A 23324-nucleotide genomic window follows, 5' to 3' on the forward strand; every position below is an offset into this window, starting at 1 on the left:
GCATTCATCATCAAGTTGTTCCAATGAGTTAGTTAGAAAAAATCTCCAAGCAGAGTCATACCTGTTAGGAATAATCACTTAAAGAAGCTACACCACCAGTCACTGTCCCTGTGGACAGGAACAGCACAGATTATCCAGGTGCAGGGGCTGTTTCCTAGGTACCGGATGGTAGCGGGTGGCTCCCGGAGAGCTGCCCCGCGGGCGTGCAGCCAGCCCGGCCGCACAGTAACTCACCCTCGGCACGGATTACCCTCATTCCCCCATCAAAACCAACGATGTAGCGAGCAAAACAAAGAGCCAGAGCACAGCCCGGGCACTAAGTGTGCACTGAGTCGGGCCCATTCCCTGGGCAACCACATGGTGAGAGCCAACTAGAGCTTCCCTCACAAGGCGGCCCAGTCCCGCTCTCCACCGCGCTGGGCTTTGTCGCCCCCTCCCCGCCGCCATCTTAACTCCTGGCAGCCCCGCGCCCTTCGCCTGCGCTGCCACTCGTGCCCGCGGCAGGACCAGCCGGGCCCCAGCGCAGCTATGGCGGGAGCGACCCAAGGGGAAGAAACAGCCTCAGCTGGACCCTCGGCTCTAACGAAGGTGCCGGGATAGACCGCACCGCTCTCCCGCACGGAGCAACCGCCTGCCCGCACAGCACCGCCGCCCCGCGCCCTTCCCCAACATGGCCCCGCCCGGCTCAGTTTACCGCTCGCAGGCCGGCGGGCTCGTCGCTCGGATGACGTCAGCGCGCCCGTTTCCATGGGAACCGGAGGCGCGGGCGGTGGGAGCGCCGCGGGCCGCGACCGCCGATCCCCCCGGGCCCTCTCCGGTCCCGGCATGTTCGCGGACAGGACGGCACCCGGTGCCGACGTGCAGTCGCTGTGGAGGAGCGCCCGGAGCGCGCGCTGCGAGGCGGTGAGAGATCCCCGGGGCGGCCCCGCTCCGCGCTCCTGTACCGCCGGGCCGGGCAGGGGGCGGCTGTCAAGGCTGCGCCTTCCCCGGACCTTCTGGGATCTTGCCTTGACTTGCCCTCTCCCTCTTCGTCCGCGACCCCCCCGCAGGTCCCGCGGCTCTAGCGCGGCCCGGGACCGAGACCTCTCGCTCAGGGAGTTGTTGGCACCGTGCGGGCTCCGGGGCAGCGGGGCCTGTGTCCGCCCGCCGGCTCTGTCCCGTCAGCGTTTTGCTGATTTAGCCGCTGTGTGCGAATTGGCGAAGGACCAGCCGAGCGGCTGCCGCCCCGCAGTTTGAGAGCTGATAATGCTGCGCTGTCACCGTGTGCGCTGCTCGCTCGTTACTCTGGAGCTCGCTGCCTTCCTGCCTTCTCCCGTCCTTCCCATTCCATGCTTTAGAGCACTGCCTGAGTCTGACTGGCATTCGGGCATCTCTGCCTCCGATCAGATTATGGGAAGGTCACAAACGCGTCACCAACACCTGGGCAGGTACGGAGGTACCCCGTGTTTAACCATGATCCAGAGCTATGCAGAGAGGCTGGAATGTCTCCGTGAAATGGCAGGAAGGGGAAGGTGCTTTGAATGCGTTGTGAAACACTTGTTTTTTCTGCTTGGATTATAGACTCTCTGTCTTCTTTCACTAGAAAAGTTGCCAGACTGGGAAAATTTCAACAGCAGAAGCTGCAGCACAGTCTCATACAGCCCGAGATGCTGCGGTGCAGACAGAACAGAGCAAAGATGCTGTCCAAGACTTCCAGCAAGAAGTCCAAGTAGATTACACTGGGCTTCTGTCATTCCTTCAGAGAGTGGAGGATGCTGTTATCAAAGAACTAAATAAAAACTGGAAAAGTCATGCCTTTGATGGCTTTGAAGTGAACTGGACAGATCAGGATGAAACAGTAAGTGACAGAATTCAGGTCATTGTCCAAGCAGAGTTCACTTACTCTAAGTTGTTAGTCCTTATTGCTGTGACTGTTCTTACCAGGTTCTAATAATTAAACATTACCACTTGGGTTGCCTTGGGGTTTTTTTCAGCTTTCCCCTTGCGTGGTAAAACTGTTCTTCCTGCTGGTGCCTGAGCTGTAGCAGCAGTGAGAGGAGGAAGCCTGCAGTTGGTGTAGGCTTTTCTTCAGCCCCTTCAGAGCACTCCAGCCAAGCAGGGATCTAGGAACAGTTGCAGTCAGTGAGTTGGCAGCTCTGCCTGCTTAGATTATATTTGTTTACTGCATGGTGCTCAGGAATGGAAGCAATTTGTATCAGACAGTACATGTTGGGACTGGCATTTTCAAACTTACTTGTGAAGCTCAGTGAATGCCAAACTCACACCTGGCAGCTGCTGTAAATTCTTAGGCACAGCCTTTCAGAGCTGTGCACTCTCTGAGAGGTTGTGCTTGAGTGACAGTTGTGTTGTGGGTTTGTTTCCCAACAGGAATTCAACAACCTTTTCACATAAATTCTTGGACTGAGGAAAACCCACACTGTAACCACACAATCACATCAGGGGTGGGCACAGATCTCATTTCTCTCTGTTCAGAGATTGTTGCCTCAGTGCTTGGATTTGATCTCTTCCAGGTGTTGTGTTTGCATACATTGTCTTACCCAGAGGCTCAGGATCAAAACCTGCAGGTCACCAGTGTTTCATGGAATGCCACAGGATCTGTCATTGCATGTTCCTACGGCCGGTGGGTATCCAGATGGATTTGGGAGTGCAGCTGAGGCTGACCTGAGGTCTAGATATGTTTGCTTTCTCTGTAGTAATAAACTGACACACACACACACATATATATATATATATATATATATATATATATATATATATATATATGTATATATACTCCTTATGCAAGTTAAATTATTAATCTTCAAAGTAACAAAATCTCAGGCAAGTCCTGAATTATATATTTTATTTCTTCTACCTTCTCTCTGTCCTGAAAATGGATACATGATCTTACTGATTTGTTTCTAGGTAGATTCTGTTTGAAAAATGTAAAGAGCAGATGCACTTGCAAATATCTGTAGGTGAGGTTTGGGAGAATGCACTTTATCTTCACTGAGATCATGATGTTTAATGTGGTCTCTGAGCACCCTGGTTGAACCTGGCACCTGTTAATGCATGTGCCTGGTGCCATGGACATGTAAGAACACGTTTAAGGATTTCTGAAATAAGGGTTTCACAAATCATTCATCTAATCCATTAATGTCTGTAACTGCCCCCTCTTTCTTGGACCTACTGCTGCCCTTTTTTTTTAAGCTCCTCTTTCCTTAGATTAAAAGCCCCAGCAAAAAGGGTTTCCATGAGAGAATGCATAGTGAAGAGTAAAACAGGGCAAACCCATATGTTAGTTGCTCCTTCTGCTCTCCCAGTCTACAACTGTTTGCAGATGAGGATGTGGTTTCTGTGTCTGTGGGTACCCTCAGCAGAATTCCTTCCATGAACTTTCCATATGCACCCTTTTGATTGTCCCCATTATTTGAATGGTGAGTGGGTCTTGGAATAGGGAAATTGTACCCAAAATTTACTGGCCGCCACTTCATTGTAAGCACAGACATGTGCCCTGTCACATCCTGTATAAACCAGCCCCCAGAGAAGTTCCATCCCCTCATGATTCCTTCTTGATGGGACACAAAGCAGCACATTGAGGTGAGCAGGGGGGATTCTCAGAGCTCTGCTGGAGTGGAATCTTCTGGAACACACAAAGCAAAGTGTAGCTTTTTGTTTTTCAGGTTGGACGATGGGGACTGGAGCACAGAAAAATCCTATGTTTGTACCTGGAATCTGGACAGAAGAGGGTTGAATCCACAGCACCCTGACCTGGTGGTGGATGTTCCCAGTTCTGTCATGTGCCTGGCTTTCCATCCCTCCCAGCCATCACTGATAGCTGGTGGGTTGTTCTTACTTCAGACCATGCTGGAAACATACCCTTTTTTCCTGCAACCTGGATCCTTTGGTTTCTCTCTCTGAGTCCAGCCTCAGATTTCCTGTAAAGGAACAGCATTGCAGCTCCTCAAACTGAGGAACTAATGCCTACCAACACAGATAAGTGCACTGTTGCATCGGAACTGGGACTTGGTGCCTCTGCAGTGACACCTGCCTTTATATCCCTTTCTCAGAGAGAGGTGACAGAAGGAAATCCAGCCCTGGGTGTAAACTGATTTCAGCAGAGCAATATTTTCTTACACCAGAACTGGCTGTGCCCTGCACAGAATTGCCCAACCTTTGAAGCTGGTGGGTCTGTTTCCACCATTGCTCCATTTGTGCATTTGTTCTGAGCTGTCAGACCTTAGATGTTTTATATTTGTCCTTTCAGGTGGCCTGTTCAGTGGGGAGTTGGTGGTGTGGGACACCAGCAGGACAGAAGACCCTGTGATCTGGAGGACAGGGATGACAGATGACACCCACACTGACCCAGTCTATCAGGTAACAGAACATTGACAGCAGACAGGGCTGGGAAGGTGAGAGTTGCTGCTGCTTTGTGTCATCCCTTTGGTTTCCATCCACAACCAGGCAGTTCACAGACATTTCAGCAGTTATATTCTTTTTTGGTTGGCTGTTTTCTCTCAAATCTAGCTCCTGAACAGACAGCCTCTAAAAAATAATTTCTCACTGTCCAGGATAAATGAAGAGCAGAGCCATTCTCAAACTGCAATCGTTTAAGGAAGATGCAGCAATGATACTTGGAATGGTTTAAAAACACAAATGGGAAAGTGTCACTGATCCTTGGAAGCTTAAAGCCACATGCTTTAAGGGGATTTACAAGCATGTCATGCATCCTGGCTTCCTAAGGATTTTCCCCTTCTGGGGCCTTGTGACCCTGGACATTCTGTGTATTTTTCTCATCTGCTACTCAGGAAAATGCTGTTGTTTAGAGCTGGGTGAAAGTAGTGCCATAAACACCCATCCCAAAACTGAGAGCAGGTGAACCATAGAAAAACTGCAATGGAGATTCAGCCCTGAACACTGGATGTGTTTCTCTCCTTGAATCTGTCTGTGCCAGCTCCCAGCAGAAGCTTGTTTGGTACCAGGCTGGTGCCTGGCTCTGCTCCTGTGTCACTGCAGGCTGCATGGGCTGGGCAGTTGTGACAGTCACCGTTGTCCTGAGCTCATGGCATTTGGAACAGGTTAACTGGTTACCTGACAGCAAGCACAGAAACCACACCCGGCTGTTGAGTGTGGCGACAGATGGGAAGATCCTCGTGTGGAGGGAGGAGCGGGATGGGCGGCTGGCCTTGGCTGAAGGATTTGCCATCGTGGCTCAGCAGATCCCTCGCAGCACGCGGCTGAAGAAGGTGAGTTCAGCGACTCAAAGAGTGCTCTTTCCACAAAAACATTCTGAACCCTGGAGCCCAAGTGTCAGACCTTGCTGTGCTCCAAGAAGGGCCAGGAAAAGCCCGTTCTGAACACACACACCCTTGATCCACAGCTCCTTTGCCATACAGAAATCATTCTTAGAAGACTGACAACAGCTGAGGTTTTGCCATGCTCTAAAGAGAAGTTGCCGGGATGGAGAACTTGCTTGTAGTGTTCATGCATGTGAACCCATTTGTAGGAAGGATTCAGTGCTACAAACACGGAGCTGTCACAAGCTGTGCTGTGAACAGCTCACCGCGTCCCCGGCAGGCTCTGCCCACGTGTGCCTCTCTCTGGAGTGCCAGCTCACAACCAGCTCTCTCTTTGCCCAGGTGGCCTGGGGAGAGGCAGCCGTGGGGGTGACCTCGCTGTCCTTCTCACACTTCGATCCCGGGGTGTTCGTTGTGGGTGTGGAAGGTGGGCACTCCCTGCGGTGCTCCACCATGGCCCAGACTCCGGCTGTCCCGCGGCCGGCTGGCTCCGTTCCCCTCAGGGCACCGGCAGAACTCGCCTTCTCCCCTCATGCTGGGCCCGTGTACTCCGTGAGCTGCTCACCCTTCCACAGGTAAGTGCTGCATGTGGGAAATGATCACTGCCTGGCTCTAAACACAAAATAGCCCCTGGGGGTAGTACAAGTTCCAAAAAAGGGTCACCTGGCATCAGGAACTTCCTGTTGTGGGAGAAACAACATCCACTGGCTCTGGTGAAGCTGCCTACTGGACTATGCTGTATGTGGGCACATGAGCAACATTAACACTTTCCTTAGATCACCCTGTTTGTTACAACTAAAACTCAATTTGAAGCCAAGGAGATGAAAAAGTCCTTCACTTGGGCAGATCACTAAGTATCTTACTGAAGATTTTTCTGACATCAGTAGCTGCCAGAATTTAAATGAGAAGCTCCCATCTCTGCCAGCAATTCACCCACCATCCGTGGAGGCCCCAAGCCCTGTTTCTGTGAAACATGCTGACAGCCCAGGTTTGCCTTTAATTTGCATGAGACAAGCCCAGCTCGAACAATGCTCAGCTCTAGATCAGCAGTTCTCTGGCAGCCCTGGGCCACCCCCAGTGGTCAATACAAGCCCTCATTAAGCTTAATTGGGGGCAGTAACAAACAGCCCACAGCACAGCCTGGCAATTACTGCTTTAGGAAACACAGACCTTTACAAAGCAGGAATATTGTCCGGGGTCATGCTCCTTGACTGATTTCTGTTCTTTATCGCTAGCAGTAAAACAAAAAGAGCTGTTTCTTGCTTTCTCCCTCCCCCAGGAACCTCTTTCTGAGCTGTGGGACCGACGGACAAGTTCACTTGCACTCCATGTTGCAGACACAGCCCCTCTTTGCTCTACAGTTATCAAAGAAATACCTGTTCTGTGTATGCTGGTCTCCAGTTCGACCACTGGTTTTTGCAGCTGCATCTGGGGAAGGCAAGTAACTGCAGGTGCCTCCTCTTGAGCTGGGTATTAATTAGTCAGATCAATTTTACTGATTAGCAGATCCCACAAGCACAGAGCAGTGGCCATTGTTTTCACTGTGTAATTAGTACAAAGGAGTAATTTCTAACTTTAACAAGGTGAACCAGCAGTCATTTTTCACTTCTGATGGTACCTTTAAATCTGTTACCATAGTGTGTATTCACAGGAATACAGCTCAGCAAGATCACTGTGGCTAAATCTATTTCCAGCTTGTTTTTGACATCTACTTACAGAACTAATGGTTTAAAATGAAATATTTTTCTCCTTAGAAAATTGCCCAAACATTTTTGAGTTAAAGAATGGAGATTTCACAGAATTTGGCAAGCTGGTTTCAGGTTTCTGACAGTAGAACAAATCCATGCTGCCTGCAGTAATGTCAGCTGTCTGTCACAGCCTAGACACCCATCAGCAGGGGAAACAGGTTAAAAATAATTCTCAGTGCCAGACTAAGCAGATACTCACCTGCTGTTAGATACGATGTCTGTTGCCACAAAGCTGCAATGAATGTCTGTGTCTGCAGGAGAGGTGCAATGAATGTCTGTGTCTGCAGGAGAGGTGCAATGAATGTCTGTGTCTGCAGGAGAGGTGCAATGAATGTCTGTGTCTGCAGGAGAGGTGCACCTGTTTGACCTGGCGAGGAGCACGCAGAAGCCCACAGTGTCCCTGAAGCAGTCTGTGAGTGACTGCCCTGTGTATTGTTTGGAATTCAACACCAAGCACACGCAGCTCCTGGCAGCAGGGGATGCTGCTGGGATAGTCAAAGTTTGGCAGCTGAGCTCCGACTTCACTGAGCAGGGACCAAGGGAAATGAGTCGCCTGGAGCAGCTGGCAAGTGAGATCATGGACTGATGGAGCAGCACAACAGCTGTGTGAAGCTTGTAACTGCCCTGACTCCCAACTCACCTGGTTCCAGTGTTGGCCTGGAAAACACAGGTAACCAACAGCTGGAGTTGCCTCCACATAACAGTTAAATTTGCATTTAACCATTAAACACAAGATGATGTGGTTCGACCAGTAACTTTTATTGAAGCACACTGCAACATGTTTCTTTTCCCTAAGAGTTTCAAGCTAAGCACTTTAAGGTTACATCATAAAGTAACATTGATTATTGTAGAGCACAAGGAGATAGAGACACATGCAGAGCTACAGTCAGCAAACGTGAGCATGTCCTTTGCATCTTTTGGTACTAGTGTTTCAGATCAATTCACAAAGAGTGAACGTGTAAATTCTATGTAGTCGTAGGCAGAAGGCAGTTCCCTGCCCTTGCCATCCATGTAGGGTTTCATGTGAGAGATGCAATAATCGGCCTGTTCCCGGGTCAGGTTCTGAAAGAGAGACAGCGTGGGAGTGAGAGGGCTCTGGGGCTGCCAAGGGGATTGACAGGCAGCCCTCCCATTCCCCGGGGCAGAAACCAGAGCAGCACAACTACACCCACCATGGAAATGCTCTGGCTGTTGGCACTATTTGGTTAAGGGTTGGAAGGCCTGACCAGAGTCTTCCCACCAAACAGAAGACAGAACAGGTAACTGGGACAAGGAAGCACTGCAAACTCTTTATTTCCCTGCCAGCTGGTGGTATTCAGACAGGAAAAACTTGCTGTTTTGGCAGGGCAGTGAGAGGGAGGAGATGTTCATACTGTCTAAACTTAGGCTCAAGCTCTTCCTTTGAATTGCTGTCTGGAGAAACATTCCCATCTAATTTCCCAAATGATGGAAGTTCTGAGGACAGTGCACTCCCTTCCAGGCCTCTGAGTAGCTCTTGTTTTATTCAACCCAAGCAGTTCTTTGGTACATAAAGCTTTTCCTCTTCCTCTATAGAGCCAAGAAAGCAACTGAGTAGGACTCTCACAGCAATTTCTGTGTTTGCTGCAGGGGATCCCCTGGCAGGGTCAGAACTGACTCAGCCCCAGTGACATGAGCCTCCAACCCATTAGTGCCAGATTTTAGCTATGAACCGAAGTCTTGTGTTCCTCCCTGGGGGTTGACAACCAGCACTTACCTGGTAGAGCTCCTCCTTGGTCACGTAGGGCTTCCCCTCGGAGCTGAGGGCGCGGAAAGCGCTCTCGATCTCCTCGCTGGATTTCACGTTCTCAGTTTCCCGGCTGATCATGAAGGCCATGTACTCCTGCAGCGAGACGTGTCCATCCCTGCCAGAGAAACACAATGTGAGCACCCAGAGCACAGCACTGCCAGGCCCTCCAGAGAGGGGCTGGAGCTGTTCAGGAAGGAGTGAAAGTCTTAACATGGGAGACTCAACACCAGATCATTCTCTCAAAGTGAATTTCTTCTTTACAAACATCAATCTTGCCTTCCTCAAAGCTTTCACATGAGTCACTGTAAAACAGCCACAGCTCTCAGCCTGTGAAGGACCTTCCAGCCAACTCCCCAGTCAACACCTCCATGTATTTTGCAGTACAGAAAGGTCCCACTCACATACCTGTTGGGATCTACAGTGTCAAGAATAGACTCAAACTCAGGGTCTGGCTCTCCTTCCTCAACCATGGGCAGATCGTAGCCGAGAGAGCGTAAGCAAGACTTAAACTCCTGGTGATTAAGTCGTCCAGATTTGTCCTTGTCAAAGTGCCTAAAAACAGAACCAGAACCCACATCTGTCAGTTATTGAGTCCTGAGAGCTGTAAAGTGAGCTGAAAACTAGATCAAGGTTATAACCAGCCCCTATTCTGTACAAATGAGTTTGTATCAATAAATAGTTCTATCTAGCATACATGAAAAATATGCACAAATTCTTAACTTTGCTTAAAAACCACCCATTTCCCACCAAAAAAAACCTAGCTGTATTCCCAGCTGGAATGCATTGGCACTGTCAGCAGCAGGGGCTGCAGGCTGTTGCCCTCTGGCAGAGAATGGAGCAGCTCAGCACAAAGTGGGGCAGACAACAAAGGAGCCACAAATGGATCCTGCAAATAGGAGCCATCCACGTGCCAGAAATATCTCCCAGGCCTTCCTCTGGCTTGTGTTCCTTGCAACTCACTTGAACATCATGCTGAACTCCTTCAGGGCCTCCTCAGTGACTCCAGTGGTGTTCCTGAAAAGGAAGCAGCAAAGATGAGTAGCAGTTCCTGAGCTGTGGTACTCTGAGTCCAGTGGCTGCACCACACAGTGAGGACAAAGGAGCAAACAACCATTCCATGTGGGAACCCTTGTACACACTTATTCCACAGAATAAAACTGTTCCACTGAGATCCCACCCTTGCTCTTGGCCAACAGGAGCTATTCCAAAACTGCTCACTTCATCCCTCTGAAGGGAACTGGGAGGTGGTGGGGATGTACAAGCTCACTGCATCCATTGTTCTGAGCACAGGAGACTTTAGCACAGACCATGCAGGGCTGGCTGCAGGCACGGGCAGCTGTGGCTCCTGTCTTTCCTCCCACCCCCAGTCAGACACTTCAAACCACACGTGGGCCAGGCAGTACCGGGCTTGGATCTGCTGTTCCAGGTTGTGTTGCATCCTCATCCCCAGCTGGTCCAGCTGGTCCCACTGCTGTGCCAGCCCCACGGTGCTGTGTTCTGTGTACTTGTTGTCCAAGATAAGTGCCTCTTCCATGGCTGCTCCAAGGTCCTCAATCTTCTTCAGCTGGCTCCTCATAGCTCGGATCTCTTGGTGCTTGCGCTGTGAGAAGGGAGCAAAGAGGAGAGAAATCATGGAGCACCAAAAAAAAAAAAAAAAAATCTTTAAAAAGTTAGAACAGAGACTGGCAGGGCAGGAAGGGTTATACTCTTCTTTTTCTCCTAGGACTTCACGTCCATATACTGGGATTTGTGAAATAAGATTCAGAGCAATGTTCATCTTCATGCTCAGTATTGGAAACTTGTAAACTAATCGTGGAGAATAAAAACCTTCTTATTACTAAATGTGCTAAAAATACTGTATCCTCTCTGACCTACCCCATCTCCTTTAGGAAAAAAAAAAAAAAAAAAAAGGAAAACTACATCACTGTTGTTTAATGGCCTGCAATGTAAGTAGACATCAGATATGTAAACAGAAAATCCCAGAGGTCTCTTCAGTATTCCAAATGTCTAAAATCAGTTAAGATTTTCCCACACAATTCCATGCATTTCCCTTCCTGCTCTGTGTTCCCAAGCCAGCAGGAAATGCTGTTTTAGCCATAGGTGCACATCACTTACTTTAGTAGCTTCTAGTTGTGACTCCAGTGTTCCTGATTCCTCCACCATACATGACCTAAACACAGAGCAACAGTGAGAGAAGACACTTATCTCATAAAAAAATGGCATGTGGGGCTTGAAATTAACAGTCCTTCCTTGAAATGAAAAATCCTTTCAGGTATTTAAACACTGGTTTTGTGTTTTGTTTATTCTGACTCATCCTATTTCAGACTGACACTGTACATTTTGTCTGATTCTTATTTCTCTATATAGTTAATTTCTAGCCCCATTTGAAAGGCAACATGATCAGCAGCCACACTTCATGCCAGACTCAAAGCACCCGCTTTACTGGACCTCATGGAATTAGAATTTAGTGCAGTCCCACCTCCCTGCCCCGTGCCCAGCACACACCACACACACCAACTGCAGGTGAGTCACTGGGGATGGGCTGTATTTGCAGTCAGGTACAGGAGCTCTACGAAGGTGTGTTACAAAGGGGAAAATGAGGGTAAAAAAAGATGGTGAGAACTACTGGTTTGGTTGAAAAGTAATCTTAATGTGGCAAAATCCTTACAGAGAGCTACAGACCTCTGCTGCTCAGCAGTGCCTGGTGGAAAGGTGCCTTTCCCACCCCACCTCTCCATGCTGCACCCAGAGCAGCTGAAGTTCAGCCACTCTGCCCAGTGATTTCCACCCTGAGCTTTACATGCAGGTCCCCTCAGTGGCCAGGGGCTCCAAGATCTCCTTCATACAGACTAGCTATGGACAGTCTCTGGGATGCTGCTTTTCCCCCACCCCAAGATCCCAAGCAATCTCTAAGCAGCCGTGTTTGGGAATCTCTGTCCTTCCAACACGTACGGTGAGAGCTCGCACTGGACGACCCACACATGGACCGTGAGTCTGGGTGCTGTGCAGGTGGGGCATCCTCTGACTCTTGGGTATTAAAGTTCCTAAAACCTGAATCTCTGGTATTTCAGTCACTAAAACCAGGTTTTCATCCCCACCGGACTCTGTCTTCCCACATGTTTTTGAGCTTCTTGAGAATGGGGATTTAAAGTGCTGAATCACTCTGTAGCGATGAAAATGCACCAAACATCTGGGTGTTTCTCACCACAGGGTTAAGGCTCAGGCTCAACGCCCGCCTAGAGATGAAGCGCACGCCCAGAGCCTTGAGCAGGAAGCTGGGAACCAACCGTGGAAAGAACCAACAGGGAAACAAACCTCCAAGCATCTCTAAGCCGTGAAAGTTAGTTGGAAGGAAAGCGAGCCTTGGAATTAACGAGTGCGTTTGAAAACCAAAGTGAGGTAAGAAAATAAGAGGAAAAAAACCTTCCAGATAGATCATCCCCAACTTCATACTGATAGACACGAATGACACGACGATATGCTATGCTAGTCAAAGGAAAGAAACCAAGTAAATTCCAAAAAGGAAGAAAGAAAGAACAGAGGAAAGAACACACCAAAACACGGCCACTGCAATGGAGCCACGCTCCAAGCCAGCACTGCCTTGAAGCAAACACAAGCAAGTACTTAATGAGAGAAAATTATTTAAATGCTGGTTGCACATACACAAAAATAAACTATTATTATTTTCATGTAAGTCACAAAAAAGTGAGTCTCGGTAAGAGACAAACTGAAGTTTTGCAGTTAGCTCATCTACAGATTGTTTAAAAGCATTTTTTTTCTAAACTCCAAATTGTTCTTCCTCCCTTCCCCAAAGAACACCCCTCCCAGGCAGTGCTGGGCACAAACAAGCTGCAAAGCAAGGAGTGCAGCTCTTCTGACACTTCCCTGAAGCTCTGCCTTCCCTCTCGCCAAGCCAGGCTAAGCACAGCCAGTGCCTCTTGGAACTAAATCCATGTTTTTAATCTACTCACAGAGAATTAGGGACAAATTCTGCCTGGCATATCAGCAGCCCTCTGGTAATTTGTTCAACAAAAGAGCCTGGCATGAGGATCTCTAACTGACCCTGCATCTTTCAGTGAATGGCTCCTTTCTGTTCACTCGTTCTTGGATACCAGAACTAATCTACATCACTACTTGACAAAGGAGCAGGGAATTCAGCATCCATTCCAGGAAAATCTGCTCTGTTCCATTAAACTATACAACAAAACCAGGGCAAACTATTTTTATCTGGCAGAACACAAGAGACTGTGATCATTACAGAGCAACTAAGCAGCAGAATTATCTGTGAAGATTCCATCCTTCTGTTAGGAAAAGCTTTCTCTTTAGGAGCAAGGCCCTGGTCTCCTCCAGCCCTGTGCACAGGCTCACACACAGCCTCTGCCCTGGCCCAGAGACTGCTGGCATTTGACATCACATCTTATCACAAAGCTTCCACTGTGCTGAGATTCGTCCTGCTGAAGGAATTTAACTGGACAGACACAATTGCAGAGGCTTTGGCAGTCTGAAAACATTTAAAGATCTTATTATTTCCTTTCTACTTCCAGACAAATGGCCAGCACACATCCTCATCAGGAACCATTGCTGTGGACACAGAGTGGGCTAAAAACTGCTGGCAAATTCCAACAGCTTCTTGAATTCATGTTGGAAGGTTGGTTTTCTCCTGTCAAGGCTAAAATCTGTGTGGGCCGTGGTTTTGCAGTAGATTGCAAGTATCTTAAGCTGAAAAACTAGAAATGTCAGAATAGCCTGCCTTTGGAAAGCAGCTACACTCTCACATATCTTCTCAACTTAAGGGCCTTTTCCTGTGCAAGCCCTCTGAGAAAGCAAGAGCAAAAGTCAGGACTTCCATGGTGTGCCAGTGGCTGCCTGTTGTAATTCTACTTTTGACTAGGAGATTGTTATGTTTCTACTGGGTTATAGTTATTCCAAAATCTTGTTTCCTGTGTCTGTGCACCTCAGCAAAAGGTTGCTCTTTTTAAATAAGAGGGGTTTGAGCATAGCTTTCACAAGCAATGTAACAACAGGAGAAAACACACAGAGCAGTACACGTCACCAAAATTTGAAAGATACAAAATTCAATACTAACCCATCTAGCAGGTAAGTCCTGTAGAATGTGAAGATCCAAACATCAGGCAGCAGGACAGAGACAAGACAGTAAGAGAGGGATAGAGATTTGGGTGGGAAGCAAACATCAAAAAGTTAAAAATCATATTTATATTTCAGTATTTCATGAAGACACATACAGAACTGTTTATAAACACACAGACAGAGAATCACAGGATTACATAGAACAGAACTCACCTCCTCTGACCCCCAACCAGAACCTGTCAGAGCTGCTGGCAGCACTGACTGAGTGCAGGCACCTGCAATGCTCAACCTTGAGACTTTTTATTTCTAACAGAGTTGTTAAGTCTTTACTCCCTCTCCTTAGAGAAGGTTATTATTATACAGCAGCCCAGGGAAATGATTACAAAGTTTTAAGCTCTTTTCACATCATCTTTCTCTATTTGAACACCAGTAAGATTCCCAATATGCTGCTCAATACAAAAGGGGCATTAACAGAAATGCTGCTGGCACTTCAGAATCTGTTTGGAGCTATTTGTGCTCCACCTCCCCAGCTGTGCTACAGCCTAGTTCAGGAATAACTGGAGAAAAATGAAGTCCTGGATAATTGGAATTACTGCAGGAAAATTAATTCAGAAATAGGAACATTTTAAAAGTCTGGTGGTTCCAGGGCTGTCCTTTCCCCTGTAGCTAATGAGGCCTCCCTCAAATCCCAACGGCAGGGAATGGAGAAGTCCTGATGAGCTGTTTTTCAGTAGGAGACATTTACAACTTTGACAGTCCAAAGAGATAGAGGATGTACACAAACACTACCTATGGGATTTCCTAAGGGCAGGTCCTGGAAAGAAACTATACCTGGTCTCCTGAATCCACTGATGGAAGGCATTGGCATGCTGAGCAAATTCCTGACGCAGTTTGTCATTTTCTTCCTGCCTTCGCTGTTCCTTCTGCAGCTCCAGTTCACGTTCCTGAGAAACGAACAACAGTAATTTCAGAGAAATAAAGGGATTGGTCTCATCCTGTAACAGAAAGCAAAAACTAAAAGCTGCATCCCAGCACAGTCCTGAGCCTCAAAACAACATTTGAATGCGTGGTGTCCTGGATACTTAGAGAAAAGCGTCTCAGGTGATAATTCAGAACTTAAGTCCTGAGAACTGCAATTGAACCAGCAGAGAAGTTAAATTCTATTAACTTAAGAAGTTAAATTTATATTTAAGTTAAATAGAGAAGTTAAATTTCTATTACAGTTAGGAAGTGAGACATGTGTCTTGCCTTTGTAAGAGCCACAAATGGAAAACCATGAGAACAACTGACAATAGCACAAGTTTAAAGTTAACGGCAATTTTTCTTTGCTCACCAATTTTGAGATATTTTGGCTGTATTATGGTGACAAACTCTTGTACCCATTACGTCAGAGAACAACTTCCAGGGACAACTGAAAGGTCATAAAATATGAAGAGACTCTTTCCCTCACTGACTTGCCTTGATAATTTTCTGCAGATTCCTCCAGGTTTCTTCAAGAGCCTCCATAGTGAACCAAGTGTAGGGGTTGGAGGCCACACGGAAGCTCTTGATCTGGCGATCAAGCTCTGCCAGCTGGTTGAAATCAGCTTGGGCAGAACTTAGGGAGGAACGGAAAGCGTCGTGAGCTTCTCTCAGGGCTTTGATTTCCTCCAGTGAGTTGCAGCGCACAGGATCCGTCAGGTCCTCCTCAGCATTCTCAAACCAGCTGTTGAAGGCAGAGGCCTTCTTCGCAAAGGTCAGGAAGAGATCCTCAACCTTGAAAAGAGAAAAAATCCAGTTGTTCAGTAATGGAAATACTCTGGATGAGCTCATCTGGAATTAACATGCAAGAATTTGCCTTGCAAGCATCTCAGAAATTCTTATGTCAATTCTCCAGGATCTCCAAAATCATTAGTTGCAAAAGCATGAACAAGCTACAGAAGTTGCAAGTATGTAATTTTTATCGAGTGTGCAGTTAGATTTTTGTAGCCCCATGGTTGGCCACTCACCTTTCTGAAGTGCTCCTGAGCCTCCAAGAGTTTCTTTTTCCTGGTAGCAGAATTAGCCAGTAGCTGATTCCAGCGTTTCATCAAGGAAGCATGCCGGGCCTCGATGGCCTTGGACTGGATGTGCTTGGCTGCGAGCAGCTGGTCTTTCAGGGCAGTGATGTTTGCAATTCCCTCCTGCTGGAAAGCCTGAAGTCCAGCATCAAATGTTTCCTGAAGCATTAAAAGAACAAAAGGTATTTGAGATTGCATTTTTCTTTAGCCTTTTCAATAACCTGCATATATTTCACACATAGATTCTTGTGTGTTCACAGGAGTTCAGCTGGTCCCTCCCTCATGGGGTGGCAGCAGCATCAGCACTGACCTGTTTGGTGAGCAAGGTTTGCACTGAAGAGAGGTCACGTCCGTAATCATCTGTCTTCAGACTGTTTTCCTTCTCTCCTGGAAAATGAAACAAATTTTGCAAAAATGTCATTTCTCCATCTCAAACCTTCCCTCTGTTCCAGATCAGGTTACTACAAAGGCATAAAGCAGGGACAGCACTGCTGATTACTCTGGGCTTAGGTCTGCTTGTTACAACAGCACATGAGAAGCTACTGGAGACTTTTGGAAATGAAGGAGTTTAAGGTTTGTTTGTTAATAAATATTGTACTTCAGCACAGAACATACCTATCCACGACTCCACCACATCTGCTTTCCAGTTGAATTGGAGGAAAGCTGAGTTCTCATCCAATTTGGCTTTCCTCTGAGCTGCTGCTTTCTCCAGATCTGACACCTTCCCTCTGAGCCCCTTCATCTTGGCAGTGATGTTCGCCTCGTGGTGATTGTTCTATGTGACAGGGAGGAAAACAAATATAGCCATCCTGTATGATGTTGAAGTCATCTGAGGCATTCAGGATGCTGGTAACAGAGCAAGGACTTCAGCTGAAAGATATTGTCTATGAAACAGCTTTGAAGGCAAAACACCAACAGCTTATTCAGCTGCAAAAAATGAGTAAGAGCTCTTTTCAAAGACATGACAGAGAAGAGAAAGTCTACTGTAACATGAAGATGTCCTGGGGAGCCTTTGAAGGTTTCTCTTTACTAGTTCATGCTCACCTTTTTAATGAGATCCTCTCCATTAGCACAGACATCATTCACTCTGTCCTTGTGGACAGTAAAATCAGTCTCAAATGCCTCATGCTTCTTCAGCAAGCCCTGCAAATACAAGACACAGGCACTTCTAAAAATAATTTCTCACCATTTATAAAAAAAAAAATTCATTTTATAAATCAGTTAGCATAAACGTTTTCTGTCAAAAATTAATCTTAGCTGGTTAGCACAACTCACTGTTTTTTTGTGGACAAAAGGAAACTGAGACTGACTTCCAATCAGAGGTCAAGAGATACAAAGCTACATCAAACTACAAGTAATTCTACAGGAAATAATAGTATTGGGGTGCTTTTATAAAATGAATTTACATTTTTTACAATGTAGGACTTCAAAAGGAACCAACAATAGCCTGTAAATTGTAAAGACAGTTAAAGAAAAAGGTTTGTTATGCTCTAACGAATAGGAATGCAACAATAAAGTGCTGAGAACTTCCTCCATACCTGGATAGCAGCAAGTGTGTCCCCATAATCCTCACTGGCTACCAGTGTCATTTTCTCATTGATCCAGGCTTCTTCTTCCTCGACATTTGCTACAAACTGCTGATACTCCAGAGACTCCTCCAGACGCTGGCCCCTGTGTGGGGAAGGTGCAACTGGTCAGTTTTATGGCATTGAGATGTAAGATATAAAAAACAGTGTGCAGAGCCTGAACCTCATCATTCACACTTCACTCCTCCAGCAGCAGCCATGGCTGGAGCTCTAGGAATTCCTTGGACTACAAAGCCTGCAGCTGCCAAAGGGACTGAAGCAAACTCTCTCCCAACAGTTTCTAATCAGGAAAAATCTACTGGTAGTGGATTAAAGACAGCAAATTGTAAGCCTATCGTTTCCAACTGGTGCAAGAAAAGGCTAAACACAACATACACCTCCTCAAAAAGAGGCTCATGTTTCTACTGAGGAAAATTGCCAATAGTCTTGTAGAGTCTGATCAGTGATAGATGCTGTTACATCATATTCCTAATAACCCATACCCTGAAATTTTATAAATCTGATCATTACGAGTCCATGTAACTTTGAATTAATACTGAATTTTACACAAATTCCTACCTAGCAGCTGCCAATTGCTTTAACTCTTTCCAGTGATCCACAAACTGAGCCAGTCTCTGCTGTATCTCCTCCTTTCCAATTGTGTTGTCATCTGAAAGCTTCTTACCCGTGTCCAGAACACCCTAAAGAGAAACAGTTATTGGAGCATCACCTGCCTTCCTATGTGCATTGTTTGGGTCCAGAAAAACTACTGCTGGCTTTCATATCTTCCACAATCAAGAAAGGTGCTGCTTATAGAGAAATCTGCCATGGGGACAGGGTTTTACCTGGATAGCAGGTTCATGGGCAGCTAATTCTGCTTCTAAGCGCTTGTGTTTCTTCCTCAGATTCTGCACACCAGTCAGGTCTCTGCCATAGTCCTCTGAGCTAACCAACAGTTTCTTTTCTCTAAATTCAACAGAGAAGAGAGAAATATAAAACATGAAAATTACTTCTAAAGGTCCAAACTGACAAAGAAAACAAAAAACCCCTCAGATACACAACTACTTTGCATTGCACAAAGATCTTGGATGTAAAATGTGTGCGAGAGTTACTAGCAAACAGCAAGTGACTCCTGGCAGCACATTCCTGTGTGAGGGAAAGAAGATGACAAAGGGCCCATCATTTATCTTTGAAGGACAGAATTCCTCTGTACTGTTTTCTTTTTAAAAAATATAGATGTGTTTTGTAAAGTTGTCCAAATTTTGTTTTAAAAGCATGACAAAAGAAGTGCTCTAATTTGAATGATTTCTATCAGCCTCATGTCTTTCCCTCCTCCTGAGGTACCAATGTGGAAAGACCATTTGATTAATTCCAACAACTGGCTAGAATCAAGAAAGTACTTGAAAATGAAAAAGGTTTGAATTTTTGGTAGGAGCTTTTTCAAAAAGACTAGAATGAAATGTCTGAGTCTAAACAGTGTTTTTCTGCTTACTGGGATTTGACCAAAGAAAACTGCAGCTAAGAAACCACACTGGAAACAGTTTTTCTTGACTGGCAGCCAAGGTGATCTCCTATAGACGCACAGCTGTTGGAAGGCAGCTCTAAAGCCACTCTAAAGGATATGAGTGACACTGGCAAGCCCAGAACTTCCCAAACACCCACTTGATCCAGGACTCCTCGTCGTCCATGTCCCGGAAGAACTGGTGCAGGCGGTGGCTCTCGTTGAGCTTGGCGCGGCGGGCGCTGGCCATGCCCTTGATGCGCTGGAAGCGCCCGTTGATGGTCTCGCGTTTGTCCTTCACTTGGGACGTGTCAAAGGCACTGCTGGTCATCAGACTGTCAGCCTGGCTGTTCAGGTCCTTCAGGCGGTCCTGGACACGGAGGGGAGAGAGAGCAGGGATTGCTCAGGGCTTGTTTCTGTGCTCATTATGTCAGGATGAAAATCAGAATCTGACTCACAATCACAGGTTTTGCTAAAAACCACATTTCAACAAGTCTGTGACTGCAGCAGGTATCAGGAGCTGTACCTATAGAATTTGCTTATGACTATGATTTATCTTCCAAAACTAAAAGGGAAAGCAATACCTCATGAGCAGATATATCAGCTTCCAGTAATTGGTGTTTTTTCAGAAGGTTGTTAACAGATGCTAAGTCCTTCCCATAGTCTTCAGATGCCAACAAAGCCTCCACCTGGGGATGGAGAAGGAAACATGGAATGAAGAACAAATTGTGTTTCACAAACTCCTTGAAACTATAATGCTTTAAAACCATGCAAATTACTTCTCAATTTTCTACTAAACCTTTACCATGTCACCTGTATAATACCTAAAAGGCTCCATGCAAATTTGCTTCTTCTTACCTTATTGTTAATAACTAATAACACGAACACATACACAAGAATTTTACTAGTAATAGGTTTTTTTAAAATAAACCTAGACTTGCTCAAAGGTAAACAGTGCTCCACAAAATCTAACATCAGCAAAGGTAATAAAAACTTTATTTTTTAATAAAAAAGACACTTTGCAAGTAATTAATTCCCATCTTATTACCTCTGAAAGCCAAAAGTCAAAGTCCTTGATTCCAGTATTGAAATTCTGTTGCTTATTAGCTTCTTTCAGTTTCTGACTCTTCTCTGCTGATTTCTGTACCAGGAATTGCCACTGGTCAGCCAGGGCAGCCAGGCGTGCCTGTCAAAGTGGGAATGATAAGTAAATGAAACATGGAAAAAGTTCTGATCAATGCAAAACCAGAACATGGTGGAAGTTTGGCTGTTGATTCCAGGTATGCAAGTTAGAGTCACTATTTCGAGCTGCTCGGCTATAATTTACACCTCAATCAGAGGATCAGAAAATGTATCCTCTTTGAGACCACAGCAGAATGATTCGCCTGATCTACACTGTGTAGTTGATATACAAAAGCAAGATTTGTTCTAGAGGGACATTGTCCTGCCTCAGTTACCAAAACACTGCTCAAAGCAAAGCCAAGCAAGACTCAAAGGTGCCCACCTTGACGGCGTCCTCGCTGCCGGCGCACGCGCCCCTCTCGATGAGGGAGTTGCCCATGTCGATGACACCGCGGATGCGGTCGGCGTTGGCGTGGAGCTCGGCTTCAAAGGCCTGGTGCTTCTGGTGCTTGCTCTGCAGGGACAAACCCAACACCATCAGGCTCTGCACACAGGGCTGCTCCATTGTTCTCATGGGCTGGGTGGTCATCGGCTTTGTGCACAGGCTGAGCCGAAGTTCTCTTTGGGTAGGGTATTTACTACTTGCTGCAGTGGTTACTCTCATTACCTGAGAAACCACCAAGTTTTGACCTGGCAAAACTGTGGGTGAGCTGATAACACAGAACTCTGGCAGCATGTTCTGCATTTCACAGGTGCCAATGCAAAATTCCCTGCACTAAGCTGAGATGGTACTGCAGTAACGATTCCTGGTTTTCAATGCACCCCTTTGGAAATACACAGATCTCTACTTCCCTTCCTAATCTATAGGTAATTAACAGAAATCACTGCTCCAGGTTATCTACTTTCTGCACAGTTTTGATATTAGACATGCACAGCCCCATTATATATATATATAGATAGATAAATACTGAATTAACAGCCAAAAGCTTCTATAAAAATGTAACTGAATTATTTGGTAAGAATTTTTCTCTGCCAAATTGAGACCACCATGAGAACAACAGGAGCCTTGGTGTGGGAAGGAGTGTGCAGCTCTCATGTATCCATGATCCATCCACCCACCAGGAATATGACAACAACACAAAAGTGACAAGACAGAATTTGCAAGTATAAACTGGAAATGCTAGTGACATTGGAAATGGGTAGAGAGTGTCCTAGAGAATGGAATGAAAGGAAATGTTAGATCAAAAATAAAAAAGGAAAAAATACTATAGTGCTGGTATGAGAAATTCTGCATGAACTGCTTCATTTTGGGAACTGTAAACCACAAATCCTGAGATTTGGGGAAGCATATCCTTCAAAGCTAGATCAACCAACTTGGAAAATTCAATTTAAAAGCTGCCAATTGCATATCTCCATATAATTACCATGACAACAAATTGCAGAGAAGCCTTTCTTAGTTTAATATAATTTTTTTTCCCCAACTAAAAAAAGAGTAGTTTAATGTACCACACTCTGAAGTGACAAATTATTTCTTCATTTCTTACTCGTTAACTTCCCCTTTCTTTGTTCTATCTTCTCCTTCCACAGATCCTTTTACTCCACTTCTTAGATTCTTACAAGTGTTGTCGGCTTTTCATCTGGTACATCTCTTTTTTTGGAGTGTTCTTTTTGTTTTATTCCCTTTTATGTTCTTGCAAGAACTAAGCCAATCAAGTTCTATCATTAACTGAATCCTCCATTTTCAGCATCTGATTCTACAAACACAAGCTCATGGATTTGACATTATGCCCTGTGTTAAATCATCACAAGTGATGATCAAACAGCCAAATTTCTGAAAAAGGGGGACAGAACCCCATTTTCCTATAGGCTAACTCCTAAAAAAGCATAAACTTCATTATTACACAGCATAGATTAAACAGATCATGCAGAACACCTGCAAAACAAATACATAAATAAATGATGCTGAATAGGAATGAAAAAAAAAGCCACACCCATAGGACGAGGATCAACAGCTGTACCTGGATGGAGGTCAAGAACTAACAGAAAACAAAGAGATTGCATGAACTGATGGATGGAGCAGCAACCAGAGCTTGGGCTTACACAGAAGCTTATACAGAGAAAATAAATTCACATACCAGGGCTAGTCCAAACTACTTACCAGCAGTTTGGAAAGCTATAAAACAGATTGAGAGAAGTAGTTCAGTGCATTCATACTACTTCATAAACCAGAATTAAAACATAAGAGGTAACTTTATTCCTTAATACTGAAAAATAAATGAGATTTCACATTCTATAATGTAAAAGAGTTGAGACCCAAGAATTCCATTTCCTTATTGTCTAGATGCTGGGAGAGAGACAGAACAGCCACTTGGGTTTCTTTAGGAAACTTTCTGCTGCAGATACCACATATCTTATTAATTATATGCATGAATAATTAATTATAGGCATGAATAATTACTAACCAAATCCTATTTTGGGTCTCCTTTCATGCATAATGTAACTTCCATTTTCTCCTTGTTAAAAGGAGAACATATCCAACATGATGTACTATTCTGTCATCTCTGAACAAGAATTCCTGAGCATGGATTTTCAAACCAGAGGAGGCCTTGCAAAATTAACAATGATATTCTGATCTTTAAGCCAAGAACCATGTTCACCTGAATATTTGTGGGATCCTTATAGGACTCATCACTTGCAGTCTGGAGCTTTTCACTGATCCAGGCTTCTATTTCATCCACATCACGACTGAACTGCTGGAGGGTCTGAGACTCTCCCAGCTTCGATCTCTTCTCAATCATTTGGGCTTTCAGACGAAGCCACCTGTAGTAATTTGACACATACAATGAACAAAACACTGGAGCCACATGAGGCATTACCTTCAACAGCTACAGAACATCCCTAAAGAGTATTTCCAGTCATCTGCCTTCTCCTCCCAGGCAGCACTGACCTGTCCAGGACCTCATTGCGTCTGTTGGCGATGACTCCCTTGGCGTAATGATCTGCAGCAATCAGCTGGTCAGCAAAGGACTGCAGGACAGCAATTTTCTCTTCCTATTCAAACCAGAAACCATGAATTAGAACTGTGGTTCCCTAAAGTCAAATGATGAGCAGTGTCTTGAACTGAACAAGCCTTTTAATCTTCTTTAAATTTACACTACTGGGACCCTAATAAAGGTAGCCTCTCTTCTACAGGACTGCAGAGCTCAACTTACAACAC

The 23324-nt window shown here is 45.7% G+C and overlaps 2 protein-coding genes across 9 annotated transcripts in view; one reads left to right on the forward strand and one right to left on the reverse strand.

Moving 5' to 3' along the window:
• The first annotated feature begins 700 nt into the window (after nt 1-700).
• Nucleotides 701-11246, forward strand: DYNC2I2 (dynein 2 intermediate chain 2). 3 transcript variants are annotated; one of them, XR_008434438.1, is made up of 10 exons: nt 701-903; nt 1583-1837; nt 2511-2620; nt 3663-3820; nt 4247-4356; nt 5058-5225; nt 5619-5851; nt 6556-6713; nt 7372-7694; nt 11160-11246. XR_008434438.1 is itself a non-coding variant. In XM_053962079.1 (10 exons), the coding sequence occupies exons 1-10, from the start codon at nt 748-750 to the stop codon at nt 7608-7610; spliced, it is 1467 nt and encodes a 488-aa protein (XP_053818054.1). In that variant the 5' UTR covers nt 701-747; the 3' UTR covers nt 7611-7779. The 3 variants fall into 3 exon arrangements, 2 of the variants coding, with proteins under 2 accessions (XP_053818054.1, XP_053818053.1); XM_053962079.1 differs by lacking the exon at nt 11160-11246 and having other exon boundaries at nt 7372-7436; nt 7557-7779; XM_053962078.1 differs by lacking the exon at nt 11160-11246 and having other exon boundaries at nt 7372-7779.
• The window catches only part of SPTAN1 (spectrin alpha, non-erythrocytic 1), a 45957-nt gene continuing 30395 nt past the window's right edge, over nt 7763-23324 (reverse strand). For 3 of the 6 annotated variants that reach the window (XM_053962076.1, XM_053962074.1, XM_053962072.1), the window contains 23 exons: nt 23055-23158; nt 22765-22927; nt 22266-22280; nt 20490-20621; nt 20034-20171; nt 19570-19674; nt 19147-19355; nt 18330-18450; nt 18064-18185; nt 17458-17590; nt 16964-17062; nt 16535-16694; nt 16230-16306; nt 15869-16078; nt 15339-15635; nt 14712-14824; nt 13879-13896; nt 10908-10962; nt 10196-10392; nt 9753-9806; nt 9198-9344; nt 8760-8907; nt 7763-8086 (listed from right to left, as the gene is read on the reverse strand). In XM_053962076.1, the coding sequence (XP_053818051.1) occupies nt 7961-8086; nt 8760-8907; nt 9198-9344; nt 9753-9806; nt 10196-10392; nt 10908-10962; nt 13879-13896; nt 14712-14824; nt 15339-15635; nt 15869-16078; nt 16230-16306; nt 16535-16694; nt 16964-17062; nt 17458-17590; nt 18064-18185; nt 18330-18450; nt 19147-19355; nt 19570-19674; nt 20034-20171; nt 20490-20621; nt 22266-22280; nt 22765-22927; nt 23055-23158 (2943 nt within the window). In that variant the 3' untranslated portion in view covers nt 7763-7960. The remainder of the gene's footprint in view (nt 8087-8759; nt 8908-9197; nt 9345-9752; nt 9807-10195; nt 10393-10907; nt 10963-13878; nt 13897-14711; nt 14825-15338; nt 15636-15868; nt 16079-16229; nt 16307-16534; nt 16695-16963; nt 17063-17457; nt 17591-18063; nt 18186-18329; nt 18451-19146; nt 19356-19569; nt 19675-20033; nt 20172-20489; nt 20622-22265; nt 22281-22764; nt 22928-23054; nt 23159-23324) is intronic. The other 3 variants (XM_053962077.1, XM_053962075.1, XM_053962073.1) reach the window with 1 other exon arrangement.

Source organism: Vidua chalybeata, chromosome 21, assembly GCF_026979565.1.
Source record: "Vidua chalybeata isolate OUT-0048 chromosome 21, bVidCha1 merged haplotype, whole genome shotgun sequence".
NCBI classification, from domain to species: Eukaryota; Metazoa; Chordata; class Aves; order Passeriformes; family Viduidae; genus Vidua; species Vidua chalybeata.

Bases quoted from the DNA above. Each gene is read 5' to 3' on its own strand.
- DYNC2I2 (XM_053962078.1), top strand. From the start codon at position 748: ATGGGAACCGGAGGCGCGGGCGGTGGGAGCGCCGCGGGCCGCGACCGC. The intron at 904-1,582 runs GTGAGAGATCCC...TTCTTTCACTAG, and splicing joins GGAGCGCGCGCTGCGAGGCG to AAAAGTTGCCAGACTGGGAA. The intron at 5,226-5,618 runs GTGAGTTCAGCG...CTCTTTGCCCAG, and splicing joins GCAGCACGCGGCTGAAGAAG to GTGGCCTGGGGAGAGGCAGC.